We start from the raw sequence: 15,465 nt of genomic DNA, 5'->3' as shown, positions 1-15,465 counted from the left end.
TTATTGCCAGGGTGAATGCATGTGTTTCATCTGTCTCAGCATGATTCCATACAGTGGTGTTGTTGCTGGAATGGGGATGCTTACATTTGGATTTCCACCATCGTTTACTAAATTAGCAGCAACTTTTGTAGTTACACCGTGTCTATTCCTGTATTTTCTTTTTTTAAGTAAACGCAAGAGAATATAATCCAATCGTCCCTAACCCCAAATACTTTTTTATTGTTGAGTTAAGTATTTATAAGTGTCTATACATGCACAATGATATTTGACCTATTTATAATTACAAACGTTTTACTTTTAGAGAGATAAAATAGATCAAAATAGACCATCTTGAAGAAATATATAGCCTACATAATTGGTATATATATATATATATATATATATATATATATATATATATATATATATATATATATATATATATATATATATATATATATATATATTACAATTTATATATTATTACAATTTAAAATTATGGTTTTCTATTTTAATATACTTTAAAATCTAATTTATTTCTGTGACCAAAGCTGAATTTTCAGCATCATTACTCCAGTCTTCAGTGTCACATGATCCTTCAGAAATTAATGTAATGTGCTGATTTGATACTCAGTTATTTTCAATGTTGAAAACAGTTGTATTGCTTAATAATTTTTTTGGAACCTATGATACTATTTTCAGGATTCATTGATAAATAAAAAGTTAAAAAGAACAGCATTTATTCAAAATATAAATCTTTTCTAACAACATAAATCTTTACTATCACTTTTTATCAATTTAACACATCCGTGCTGAATAAAAGTATTAATTTCTTTAAAAAAAAAGAAAAACAAATTGCTGACCCCAAACTTTTGTTACAAAGGATTTCTATTTTAAATAAATGCTGATTTTTTAAAACTTTTTATTCATCAAAGAATCCTGAACAAGTATCACAGGTTATAAAATAATATTAAGCAGCACAACTTTTAAATCAGCATATTACAATGATTTCTGAAGGATCATGTGACACTGAAGAGTAATGATGCTGAAAATTCAGCTTTGCATCACAGAAATAAATTATATTTGAAAGTATATTAAAATAGAAAACCATAATTTAAAATTGTAATAATATTTCACATTATTATTGTTTTTTATGTATTTATTATGAAATAAATGCAACCTTAATACGCATAAGAGACTTCATTCAAAAACTTTTTACTGGTAGTATATGTAATCTGGATTACGTTTTCTTTTTTCTTTGTATCTGTCAAAATAGTACACAATTATCCAACAATATATGTGACATCAAATAAGGGTTAGCACAAAAGTAATCTAAATGTAATCCAAAAGTAGTCAGATTACATGTCTAAGATTGCCTTGTGATTTTGTTAAGATTGTAAGATTTTGTCAAGCCATTATTAACCCAGTAAAGGCTGACATATGAAATAATAGTTAAAAAAAAAAAAATCTATTTTTTATTTTTAAATGGAAGTTTATTGAATTTTTGGACAAAAAAAAAATTATAAAATGTTTGCATATGTGTTTTATGTTTTGTATATCATATTTGATACATCAGTCTTTTATGGCCCAAATAGTATGGAGCTCACACTCAAGGAGAAAAAACACATCAGTTTTATTCATAGTCCCAAACTGAGCAAAAATATGCAATTTGGTGCATATGTTGTTATGGCCAAAAAAGTCTGATTGCTTGATTTTTATAACATTTTAAAAGACTGCTTACATAAAATGCATAAAATATCAATTAGTACTCTATATCTCCCAATAATATAGTCTTAGTAAGATGATATTTAAATGCTTAGTTTTATAATCAAAGTAGTTTTAATTTTGTGTGTGTTGAGTACATAATGCAATAGTGATTATGTACAGGTTTTTAAGCTATAAATTTTAATGATGTTAATAATTTAGAGGCCTTAGAAATTCATCAAGTAAGCATTAAACCTTGAACTTGAGCAAATGATCCCTGAAAATGTAATTTCAAACAGTAAAATGTAGAAAATGAATTAGATACATACAGCATTTCATGATAATAATCCCAAAGGTACAATTCTGTCAGTTCCCAAATCTTGCATACTAAAACGCCTGTTTATTTGAATTGTCTTCAATATATCAGACGGCTGACCAGCCTATTGAACGTTCAGTACACTAATATAAGAGTACAAGCACAGTAAGTGTTCTTTTGAACCTTCATTCCTTTCCATTTAATTACCTACAGATACCCTGTGAAAAGAGGCTGATAAACGCTGCATCCATGACAACCAGTGTGGAACAGTGTGCTGAGCTGAACAGCCATTATAAGACTATCAAATGTTAAGAGTTGGTAACACAGTCGCATATCACATTAATGCTGCTGTTGTGGATTAGAGCTGTTGGTTTGTGAATCTTATGAGATGTGTTTAATGAGTTCTAGGCCCTGCTGAGGACACAGGGTTCTTGTTTGCTGATGTGTAGAACAGGTAATCTGTGCTTAGTAATTTAATTCTGGTTAATTGTTTCTATATTTTATGATTTGAAGGCTCTCCGAGTGGAGATAATCATAATCATTGGATTCCCTGTATAATCCTGTGTGGGTATTACAAGCGCGTGAACGCGTTTGCATTGTTTAGTAGTGGATGACTGTGACTCTCTCCGTCAGTAGGGGGAGCTCTCGTCATGGCATTTTTTTTCTACTTCATTTATTATTTCTGCTTTGATGTAATCTTTTAGCATTTCAAGTATGATGCTTCACATGATAAGAGGTGATTTCCCTTGGAGCACTCCTCCTGTTTTATGAAACGCTGTGTTGCAACATTTTGAGTTTGGGTCTGGTGTGTTTCATATTTTTAACAAGGTACTTTGACAAGGAAATGCTGGGCCAGAAAAACACTCAAACCGACAAACAAATAAGACACTGAAAAAGCCCTTGTGAAAACATTTATTTATGTTAAGGATAATAAAATCATGCCCCAAGCAAAATACATTTTGAGCCCGTTCAAAATGAATAATATGACACAAAATTAATGGTACAACATTTAGGGTGAATACGGGTAAAATTAAACAGTTTCTGAACGTTGATTTTAAAATATAACTATAAGTGCCATTCCATATTAGAACTTAATGCTGATTTTTAATGGACGAACACAATGGTAATGATTAAAGGGTTAGTTCACCCAAAAATTATAATTCTGTCATTAATTACTCACCCTCATATTGTTCCACACCCATGAGACCTTCGTTCATCTTCAGAACACAAATTAAGATATTTTTGATGAAATCCGCGAGCATGAAATCCAACATTATTACCACTTTCAAGGGCCAAAAAGGTAGTAAGACATGGTTAAAATAGTCAACATGACTGCAGTGGTTCAACATTAATGTTAAAAAGACACTTTATTCAACAATTTCTTCTCTTCTGTGTCAGTCTCCTATGCAGTTGACGTAGTCAACACAGTGCAGCACTTCCAGGTTCTACATCAGAATGCCGGCTCAGTAATAGAAGAGAAGAAATTGTTGAATAAAGTCATTATTTTTTGCATACAAAAAGTATTCTAGTCACTTCATAACATTAAGGTTGGACCACTGTAGTCACATGGACTATTTTAACAATGTCATTACTACCATTCTGGGCCTTAAAAGTGGTAATAATAATGTTGCAGTCCAGACAGCTCTTGGATTTCATCAAAAATATTGTCAGTGGAATGAGGGTATAATGACAGAAATTTCATTTTTTGGGTGAATTAACCCTTTAAGCTACCCAAGCTGAAAGGTTTAGCATGGTCTTAAAGGGACAGTTCACCATAAAATGAGAATTCTGTCATCATTTACTCACCCCCAATTTCCCCCCCCCCATACTATGGAAGTCAATGGGGTCCATCAACTATTTTGTTTCAAAATATCTTCCTTTGTGTTCAGCAGAACAAATAAATTCATACAGGTTTGGAACAACTTGAGTGTGAGTAAATGATGACTGAATTTTCATTTTTGTGTGAACTTTCCCTTTAAGAAAAGATTTAACAAAAGATTCTGATTGGTCAATCATGGCATTCAGTAGTCACATATTTCCTACTATTCGCCGTCGTCCATGGCAGTTCTGTATAGAGCAATTCAGTATTAACATACTGTAATTTTGCTGCCGAGTCTTGTTGCTAGGCTGATCGTTTTGCAAATTTTAGTATGCAATAAAAAATATAGATGTTTATATTACAACAATCAACCATTTATATCGTAACCTAAAAAAATGCATATTTTTAGCATTTATATGTTAGTACCCATCTGTACGGACACTGTCGTTCTCCTGCATGAATTAAAAGGGCTTCTAAAATAGCACCCTTCATACACTGCACTTAATCCATCAGGAGTATGCATGGGGACTCCAAAGGACAGGTTCCCATGGCAACTGATTTATATCCTAATTAAAATGGGAGGGTAGTTTAATTAGCTTAACACTGGTTATGGCCGACCGTCCTTGGTGGAGGTGTGAGGAGAGGGGTCATTGCTCTGTGTTGTATCCATGAGGAGTGCCTCACTAAAAGGTTAAAGCACCTGTGGATCCAGATAGCTCCCTCTCCAGCCCCTCAGTGTCAGCTACGCTCTTCATCTTCTGTTTTCTAAAGCTGGATAATTAATGACCAGCTTCAGGCTAAATGAGCTTCAAATGGCCAGATTACATCTCGCGTTTTATTTTTCTTCCGGAAAAATTACACCCGTGTCTCTTCAGTTGCAAATTGAGACGGTTTTGTCAAACGGTCTTTGTTGGTTTCATGTGAGAGGGGTTTATAATTGAACGAGAGTGCTTTAAATGATTTGTTAATTAGTCAAAGGTGGTTAAAATCATGTAAATCCTTAATACAATCATTCTTCAAACAAAGCTAATCTTTTGTAATTATATTAATTGCATACAATTACTTGCTTAAATTGATCAGTGTGTGGAAAGCATGACATGGCTATTATAATATGGAATGGAGATTGAATTGTTTTCTTTTGTTGAAGGCGGTCGAAATCTGCTTTAGGTCAGAATATGGCATTCGTTTTCAGAGATGGACCCCATTACTGTCCTGTCAATCACTGGGTCCTCTTCCTCACCACCGTTTGATGGCTGTCCATACCTTTAATAGCGAATATAATTCCAACCCCACAATTCCTAATCATTTGTTTGGATTTTTTTCTCTTCAAAGCAGCAATCTGATCGAGAAACACTGCTTTAATCACCTTTAACAGGCTTTAGAAGAAAAGGGAAGCTGCTGTCGCAAGCTAATTCACTGGAACATGTTCAGATCTGCAGCCCTGATCTGTGTGACGGCATTAAAGATTTTTTTTTCTTCTTAAGGATCTTCAGGAAAATGCTTTAATGCTCAAAGGCACAGAGAGCTGCTGAGACAGAGTATTAACTAGCTTTAGCTTAGATTCTCTGTTACCTGTGGGAAATTCACAATAAAGGGAAAACTAAAGTCGATATGCCTATGTGTTCAGAATATTACTCTGGATATATGAGAAGTGTAGTAGTTTGCTTTGGTTTTAATGGCCTACATAGTAAGTGAAGCTTGCAGGCTGGTGCATTCCACGATCAACCAAAATGATCAGATGAGAATCACATTTATGCATATCACTGTCAAACTCATTATGAAGTAATTAACTGGTGATTTATAAGATAATTAATCAGCCATATGAGAAATCAGCAAAAGTGGGCATCAAGTCAACATTGTTCATTCTCAGTTCCAAAATAAGCAACATGCCCATGTATGAAGCACCACATTGTTGTGCAATAGCAGATGGCACTATGTTTCCATGGCAACCAAATTAAGGTTTCATTAAATTGTTAGAGCCCTATACAATGAAGGATGATGAATAAGTTATCTGAAGAAGTCATATCGCTCTGGTAACGGTTGCAGTGTAATTTAATAGGCTAATGTGAGTGAAGTAAATGGCGTTGCATAGCAAACTCAACTACTTTCTCTCGTAAATCAATGCAAATCTGAAGAAATATGTCGAGGGTAACACATTAAAAAGCCAAGTTAAACCTCAAAACGGTGTGTCGCGCGCCGAACGCTGCGTTCATGTTATTCTCATCATCTCGCGCATATTTGGAGCGTTTCATAGCAGGGCTGCAGGCGGGCGGGCGCGCGCTCGGTGCAATATATTTTACTTGCAAAGCGAAGTCCGAGGCAGCGCCATCCTGTGATTTTATTTCAGTGCCAACTTGCATAGCCTACTTGAACCGGTTTTAGTTTCTGCAACTGTTTCCAACCGACATGTACTAAGATCTCGCTCATCATCAGTCCTCACAGTGGTGCTGAACTGCAGCCTTCGCTGTCTTCACTGTTGAGCGCTCGTCAGGGGAGCGGACCTGCATCCTAAAGCAAACCTTTCTGAGACATTGCAGTCCTGTCACGTCTTCGGCTCTCCTATTTGCCTCCAACACGAGAGCGGAGAGAAGAAGAAGAAGAAGAAGAAGAAGAATCGGCTCAACGGTGGTGACATGGCAAGAAGCAGCATTATTTAAAGTGGTCAATCTTCTGCTCTTTTAATTCCACTGCAGCAACCTGAGTGAGTAGCGCACAATTCTTCTCAGTTAATGCCTGTGATATGGATCCGAACGCGGGCGGTGGTAAAGCCAGACAAAGGGGAATGCTAATAGATTGCATTTTAGCGCATTTGATTATCATTACGTGTTAATTATGTATCTGACAGCGTATGAATCGCTCTTGGTAAGATAATGAACATTAAATTGCCTTTAGCTTCCATAAGTTCAGCTTTTTCACGCAGTGCTTCAATGGTTTCCTTATGTCTGTATTGCATACTCAGTTCAAAGCTGGATCTGATCTTTGGCTCTGTTCTGTCGAGAAAGCAATGTGATTATCTAGGTTGGATATCAGTTGAACTTTGCCTTAAAAATATTTATTTTGTCTTGTTTACATGGAATATTATTTTTGCTATCATACTTTACCTCAAAGTGCTGCAACCGCAGGAACATTTTTTTATTCTGTTACCCTGAAGATTTTGCTTTGCAATAATATGCTTTGCATGCATTAGTGAGGGAGCTACATTATTTCAATGACCTGTATGCACATACCCCTTCAGCAATCAATAGAACCTAGGTCTTATTAACATCACATTCCTAAGTGCCCTGCTGTGCACATTAGCTAATAGGTGCTCGTGGAGGAGGGGAGAAAGTAATATTTTCCATGGAGGTCAAATTGATATTCCAGAGTCATTAGCTGATTTAGAAACTAAAGCGAAACCTCTAGAGAAGCATTATGCCTTTAAATGGATTATGTCACATTTTGCATCTTCTCAATATCGCTATAGTAAATGCAGCAGGCATACTTTTAAGTCGGCATTAAGCTCTGGTGCATTTGCTGACATTGATAATTGAAGCCTTTATTCGACTATATTGTTTGCAGTAAAAAAAAAAAAAACTGCAGTCAGAGCAGCTGAGCTGCATTCTGCTCCGTCATACAGTATAGATGACAGCCTCCCCTATTCTTCAGTCATATCATGACTAACTTGTCAAAAGTCAACATCATTTGGATTGAGCAGTTGTTCTTCATCCTCTCTGTATTCACACCACTAAAACTGTTGTATTTTTTTCAGTGCAGTGAAGGAGCTCTTGAGGCTATGCACTTGCCTGCATTTGGTGAAAGCATGTTGTGGGTTACACTGCTAAGCACAATTGCACTTGGATGGACGACACCTATCCCTCTACTTGATGATTCAGAAGAAATAGACGAGCCTTGCTTTGAGCCCTGCTACTGCGAAGTGAAGGAAGGCCTGTTTCACGTTCATTGTGACAGCAAAGGATTTACAAATATTAGCCAAGTCTCACAGTCATGGCTTAGACCATTCAAGCTCTACCTGCAGAAAAACTCTTTACGGAAGCTCTACTTCAACAGTTTTTTGCACTTGAACAATGCAGTGGCCATTAATCTGGGCAATAATGCCCTGCAGGACATCCATGTTGGGGCTTTCAATGGTTTGAGCTCCCTCAAGAGGTTGTACCTTCACGAAAACAAGCTGGAAGTGTTCCGGAACGACACATTTCTCGGACTGGAGAGTTTAGAATACCTTCAGGCAGACTATAATGTTATCAAGAGAATAGACAGTGGGGCGTTTCGAAATCTCCACAAACTCAGAGTGCTCATCCTTAATGACAATTTGATACCCATGCTGCCGGCATTTCTCTTCAGATCTGTCTCTCTGACGCACCTTGACTTGAGAGGCAATCGACTAAAGACGTTGGCTTACAAAGGGATTTTGGAATATATCGGTCGCAGTCTTATGGAGATCCAGTTGGAGGAGAACCCTTGGAACTGTGTCTGCGATATCATCCAGCTCAAGGCCTGGTTGGAGCGGATTCCGTACACCGCGGTTGTCGGCGAGATCACGTGCGAGTACCCTTTCCACCTCCACGGAAAGGACCTCAGAGAGATCAAACGGGGCGAGCTTTGCCCCTTATTAAATGAAGCAGAGATTGAGTCAATTCTAGCCGTCCTACACTTACCATTCTACACAGGGAGGGCGAGGCCTACAAAGCCGTCATCTATAGTCTCCCCCAATCAAAACACTGTCTCCTCCGTGGAACAAAGAGAAAGACCCCCAAAGCCGACAAAAAGACTCAGGCCCTCAAAGACACCACCAACACCACGCAGCGTGTTCCCCAATCAGCCGCCTGTAGCCGGATACCAGACAAGGCCGCCTATACCTATCATTTGCCCCATTGGATGTACCTGTAACTTGCATATTAATGACCTTGGTTTGACAGTCAACTGCAAGGAAAATGGGTTTCGGAACATTTCCGAGTTGATGCCTCGACCCTTGAACGCCAAGAAGCTTTACTTGAGTGGAAATCTCATTCAGAGAATATACAAGTCCGATTTTTGGAATTTCTCCAGTCTTGATTTATTGCACTTGGGAAACAATCAGATATTTTACGTTCAAGAGGGGGCTTTTGTTAATCTCCCTAATTTGAGAAGCCTTTACCTGAACGGTAATAGTATTGTGAAGTTAACTCTTGATATGTTCCACGGTTTGCACAGCCTTGAGTATCTGTATTTCGAGTACAATGAGATACGAGAAATCCAGCCGGCTGCCTTCAGTTTAATGCCCTCCCTGCAGCTAGTCTTTCTCAACAACAACCTCTTGCGAACGTTGCCCGTGGGAGCATTCGCAGGTACCTCGCTGACACGCCTGAACTTGCGGAACAACTACTTTCATTGCCTCCCAGTCAGCGGCGTTCTTGAACACCTGCATGCTGTCGTCCAGATCGACCTGAATCAGAACCCCTGGGACTGCTCCTGCGACATCATCCCTCTCAAAGAGTGGCTGGACACGCTGAGCTTAGTGGTCATAGTCGGAGAAGTGGTGTGTAAGACCCCCGAGCTGGTCTCAGGAAAAGATTTACGCTCTGTGAATTCTGAGGTGATATGCCCTGAGCTCCGACAGTCCTCACTGTCTCCTGCCGAGTCAGACGGGCTTTTCACTACATATCCCGAGGTGGGACCGCACCCGCCGAAAGGTGCCATACCCCTCTCTGTTCTCATTCTCAGCCTGCTGGTTCTGTTTGTGTCTGCCTTCTTTGCTGCTGCAGCTCTTTGCGCATATGCTCTTAAAAAGCGTGAAAAGCTTCCCTTTAGGAAGCAAGGGGAAGTGGGCCTGGCAGGCATTCAGATGGAATGTGGAATATTCACAGAACAACCACCGACCTTACCAGAAACTCCTCCCTCCAATCACGTGTACGACAGCATCGGCGCTCCCTCTTCGCACATGTGCAGCAACCCCGTTTACAAAAGCGGACAGGAGGAGTCAGGGCAGAAGCATCCATTCTCAGAGACAAAAGAGAGCGGTTCGCATTACAGAACACTGGTGGAGAAGGAAAAGGAGTGGACCATGGCCATCTCCAGCTCCCCCATTAACACTATCGTCAGCGTCGGCGCGCCTTGTGGTGACATTGCCGGCTTTCATGAAAACGGAATACTCTGTCCGACTGTCATTGATAGCCAAGGTCCCACGCCCAAGGTGGGATTAGTGGACAGTCTTTTTGGCACAACTTCCCAGTTTAGCAACCTGCCTGACAGACACACGCACCCTCCCTCAGAGTATCCACACGCCAAACAGGATGCCAGACAAAAGCAAACGATCACAACCACCACAGGGACAAGGACAGGATGTCCTAATCAAACCCAAAGTGATTATCCTGAGCTGAGGGCTAGACTCAAAACAAAGATGGATTACATTGATATGCTGGAAAGGTCATATCAATTCTAAGACATGTCAGATATAAGACTGCACATCCAAAATGAGAATGGTAAGATGGAAAAAGAATTCACGCGATGTAAAATGGTATGGTTTTCCCTCAAGTTGCTCTGGAGGAAATCCCTTGTTCAGATTTTTTAAAGTGCCTTCATAAGAGCAGCCAGCAATGTTGTAAAGGAGTATTTTTGTATCACAGTTTTATTTATCTAAAATACATAGATTTACATTGGAAGGAAAAGGATCAACTGCTGTTTCCAGACTTTGCAATGTTGGTAAACGTGAAGCAAATTATACGTATGAATGCAGGGCGTGCGGTCTTGGCTTTTAACTCGTTTGCATCAAAAACTTCGGAGATATTTTTTATTTAACTGAAAATTGTCTATCAGCAATAGAGATACTGCAGTTATTGTATAACTGTCAAGTGCTTTGTTGAATCTGTATTTTCAAATTGAGTAGATTGTCTTTATCTGGACTTATTGAATGGTTTTATGGACCAAGGTAAGGTCAAAACATGTAAAAGATTGCGAACTATTGATCATGTCTAAGGACGTACCTTCTCACAAAGGCAAAGACAGATCTGTGCATATATTTATTCTTAGATTTCAGTGTTGCAATTATTATTGTAAGACATCATGTTAAATCAGTGTATAATGATTATGCCTCTGGTTTAGCCTTCCTTGAAAAAAAGAAAACCCATGAATTCAATAAAGGGTGCTAAACTAAGCCAAGTTCTGCAAACTGTACCATTTTGAGTAGCAGACATGCGGATTTCGGCCTCTGCATAGCATGCACACACACACACACACATCCACGTGCTTTTAGTATGCTTCAAAAGAGATTCCAAAGAACAAAGTGTTTCAAACGAGACCTCATATGCTGGAAACTAGTAAATAACAGCGTGAAATTTGTCAGAGATATTGACACAGTCAATTTGCGAAAGACTCTGTCAGGTCACCCACATACCTGGAGGAGAGGAAGCAGAGAATAATGTGCAGCATTCTTATAGCATCCTCTGCAGTCTCCAGTCCCCTGAGTGTCCATGGGAGGGCATCAGTTAGATACACCTATTCACCATGCATAAGCTGGCTTAACCTAGTTACGCAGCATTGCGTAAGGGAGAAAAATTCCCTTTTTGGCATCATATAGTAAATGCCTTGACTAAAGCCAAACCTGGAGAGAGATGAAGCTGAATATTTATGAATATCGAAGTTCTATCATCCTGCGATTTGAAATTTGTTATTTTTAATTCCTCATCCGCACGATCCTCTTTCATAATTTCTCATCTCATTGCATGAAATGCAATTACAAAGCTCCACTTTGAGCCGACTAAGCACATCTTCCAATTTTAGAGCTACATTTAAATGTCTAAAGTGTGAACGTGTTTGCTCAAAGAAAGGGTTTTGCTATCGGTCCAGTATTCTCTTGAAATTGGTCTGAAAGTCCAAGGACACAAGTGTGAAAGGAGGGTAACGTCAGAGCCCCCGATCGGCTCTTATCGCGCCGCCCCTGTTTATTTTTGCTAATGTTGTACTTGGCAGATTCCGTCCCTCACAGGCCATCCATCATTTACACAGTTGGATGTTTATAACGGCATTTCTGCTTCTGGCATACAGACCTGCTTGTCAAAGAGAGCCGCTTCCTAACCACCTTTTCTCAGTGATAATTCGCAAAGCTTTTGTCCAAAGTATGAGGAGAGATAATCCTCTCAATGCCACTCCAGTAACCCTCATTATACGCCTCTGCCACCCAATCCCACAGACGGCCTGGCCAACTGATCCTGTATGCAGTGAATGCGATCGCAGGGGCAGTCAGCTGCTCTGCTACATAGTGCTCATGTGCCTCGCCAAGACAAAGTGGCATTTAACCAAGAGACCATGAACAGAAAGAAGTGGGCAAATGTGAAATGATAGCTTATGTTTAATGGTTGACAGGATCTAAATAACCAACAGTTACTTTCTTTGATGGTATTGTGCGACTATTTTTATGGGAATGCTCCTAACAGAAAGTGGCATGATTATGAGGTTAATAATTACTTCTGAAAAATGCTCTCAGAACAGCCATTTAACAAAACACTGTTATTATGAATTCCGAACACGACATATGGCGATGAATGCGAAAATGTAATGCGCCGCACCACGGATAATGTGTTCCCAACACGTAAATGAGCCACAAAGTACCTGCGGAATTTTCAATGGGATGCAATTAGTCAGCAAACGGTGTGTGCCGTTGCTCTCTGACATTTGCATTTTTACCAGAGACTGTGGCCTTTTCCTCTGGCTGTCATGCCTGTAATGCGTCTGCTCAGACATGCCGTCAAAACCTTTGCCCCTTGGGAAATTCAGGGACACCATAGTGCAGGCAGTTGTCATTTTACTTAGTTGAAAAGCTGGACAGCTTGGACATGGTTCAAGTGTTCTGCTGTCGTCAATGCTGTTCTTTCTCAAAATTTGTCACCGAGCGGAAAAATATGAAAAAGTTTGCACTGGCTTGCATATAGATGTGTTTCTCGTTGACAAGAACTATGTTATTGTTCGGAAAAGCCTCAGCGAATGCCTTTCTCACTGATTAAAAATAATTATGTGGTGAAGTAAATACTACAGTAATTTAATTTAAAATAACAAAGTAAATTCTATATTAGTACCTAATTTAAGCTAGTAGAAATGAAAGGGTGAATATCAGCGTTATAAAATTAAGTAATACCTACTCAACTTGTTCCCATCATGCACTGGGGCGTGAATAATTAAAAATATTTTTTTTTTCACTGTTTTCCAGCTGTATTTACACTGATTTATCATTGCTTTTCTTGTCAGGTTTAGTAACTTGCTGTTTTTGACATCAATTTCTACTCAAAACGTTAACGTTATTTTGTATTGTGTACCAAGTATTGAGATCTCTGTGTTCGGGTGGGTACCACATTGCTGTTGTCTACACAATATCTACTGTATTATTCGCTTGGATATTCTAAGTAAAACATACACTTTAAAGCACAGCTTAAGTCAGTGTTACATTGTTTGAGTAAAAATGACTTGAAACAGAGTATTGCAAAGTAAACTCCAACTAAGTAGAAATTACTCAAACCATAACTGGCCAAGTTAAAGTTACTTTTTTTGTTAATGGGTTAGTTCACCCAAAAAATGAAATTTCTGTCATTAATTACTCACATGTCGTTCCACACCTGTAAGACTTCATCTTCAGAACACAAATTAAGATATTTTTGATGAAATCCAATGGATCAGTGAGGCCTGCATTGACCACAAGATAATTAACACTTTCAGATGCCCAGAAAGCTACTAAAAACATATTTAAAACAGTTCATGTGACTACAGTGGTTCAACCTTAATATTATAAAGAGACGAGAATACGTTTTGTGCACCAAAAAAACTAAATAACGACTTTTCAACACTATCTAGTGATGGGCGAGTTCAAAACAATGCTTCATGAAGCTTCAATTGAAGCTTTCAGAAAACAAGGCTTCGTTACATCATAAGTGTTTCAAAACTTTTCGAAATTTCAATGGTTCACGTGACTTTGGTAGTTTGATTCATGCTCTGAACCACTGATTCGTGGAAAGCTTCGAAGCTTCGTGAAGCAGTGTTTTGAAATCGCCCATAAATAGATATTGTTGAATAAAGACGTTATTTTGGTTTTTTGGCACACAAAAAGTATTCTTGTTGCTTCATAACATTAAGGTTGAACCAATGTAGTCACATTAAATATGTCTTTAGTAGCTTTCTGGACCTTGAAAGTGTTAATTGTCTTGCTGTCAATGGAGACCTCACTGAGCCATCGGATTTCATCAAAAACATGTGTGTTCCTAAGATGAATGAAGGTGTAGAACGACATGAGGGTGAGTAATAAATAACATAATTTTCATTTTTGGGTGAACTAACCCTTCAACTTAGTTAAGTAGATTTTACTTAATTCAATATGTGAAATTTACTTTAAAAAATCTGAGTTAAAAATTAAGTAAATTGTACTTATTGTATATAGACCATTATTGCTGCGGAATTGTTTTGGTGATATTTGCTGCATGTGGTTTGTGCTTTAACCTTTCAATATATTGAATTTGTTTTTTTTGAAAGAGGAGAGGAATAAGAATAATGTGCTTGAAAAGGACAGGTAGAGACGGAGCTAGAAAATAGAAATGTTCTTTAGAAAAACACACATGTAGTTTAAAATTAAAAGGCCACAAGTCACCTATTTTTTTTTTTTTTTTTTTTTACAAATGTAATCCCTAGTGATCACTATAACATACTATTCTATACACTGAACAAAAGGTGTGTTGAATTTACATGATTTAGTAGTGTACATCGGCCCCACATGAATCAATTAAGTTACACAAATATAATTTGTTAATGTAACTTCAACATGATGAAATTAAATAATTTTTAAGTGACCCAAGTAAGTCATCTCAAAGTGAATTTTGTGAGGTTCATTGATTCATGATTCATTCATCCAAAACATCCATCCAATATGTCCATTCAATTCAACTTCATATATGTGTTATGTGACTGCTACTAGGTAATCAACAGCCTATTAGCTAACAATAGTGCACACACTACAGCATATTAAATGTTAGCTTTCAGCAATGGTAACCCAGTGAAATTGAAAAAGTTCTAATAATTCCAATAAGTGAACACTGAACACTATTAAACAGCATCCCCCGTTTTCATCTTACTGCAAAACACATAAAATAACATCACATTTTTAAACATTTTCTCTCTTGATCCAGCCATATGCACATGCTGGGAACTGACAAACTCTGCCCATTTTCAGTTAATGGAACAAAATTCAATTCAATCCCAACACAAAGTAAACTTCAATATTAGATATATTTAAGTGGATTGAACACAATGAAATTAAGTTAGGACAAAATGTGTAGGAATTGTGTTGCTTTAGCTTATTTTAATTAAGTAATTTGAACAAGCAGCAAAAATCTTTTTTTTTTTTTTTTTTTTTTTTTGCCAGTATACAATACTATACTATACACTGTAAAAATGGTAACCAGCAATTATTATTCTGAACTATATGTCATCTAATCTTTACATTTTGTTTTGGTGGATTACTTTTTTTATTTTATTTTTTTGGTGTATTTAGGCTTATTCAGTGATGCAAAAATAAACATTTTAATTTTTTAATTAAACAGGACACACATTTTTACAAGCAATGCAAAATATATTCCGTACCATATTGGTTATCGGCCATTTTATTAATTTTCTGCAATCAATGAATATTGTATAT

The 15,465-nt window shown here is 37.7% G+C and overlaps 1 protein-coding gene across 1 annotated transcript; it reads left to right on the top strand.

The window, feature by feature from the left end:
* Positions 1-7,590: 7,590 nt before the first annotated feature.
* slitrk3b (SLIT and NTRK-like family, member 3b) lies at positions 7,591-10,236 on the top strand. The gene has a single exon (XM_067363473.1). The coding sequence runs from the start codon at positions 7,591-7,593 to the stop codon at positions 10,234-10,236; it is 2,646 nt and encodes an 881-aa protein (XP_067219574.1).
* Positions 10,237-15,465: the final 5,229 nt, after the last annotated feature.

The sequence above is a fragment of the Chanodichthys erythropterus genome, chromosome 16 (assembly GCF_024489055.1).
Source record: "Chanodichthys erythropterus isolate Z2021 chromosome 16, ASM2448905v1, whole genome shotgun sequence".
NCBI lineage: Eukaryota > Metazoa > Chordata > Actinopteri > Cypriniformes > Xenocyprididae > Chanodichthys > Chanodichthys erythropterus.
The sequence above is the reverse complement of the archived record's forward strand: the minus strand, read 5'-3'. Positions and strand labels throughout refer to the sequence as shown.

Coding starts and splice junctions, on each gene's coding strand:
- slitrk3b (XM_067363473.1), top strand. CDS start 7,591: ATGCACTTGCCTGCATTTGGTGAAAGCATGTTGTGGGTTACACTGCTA.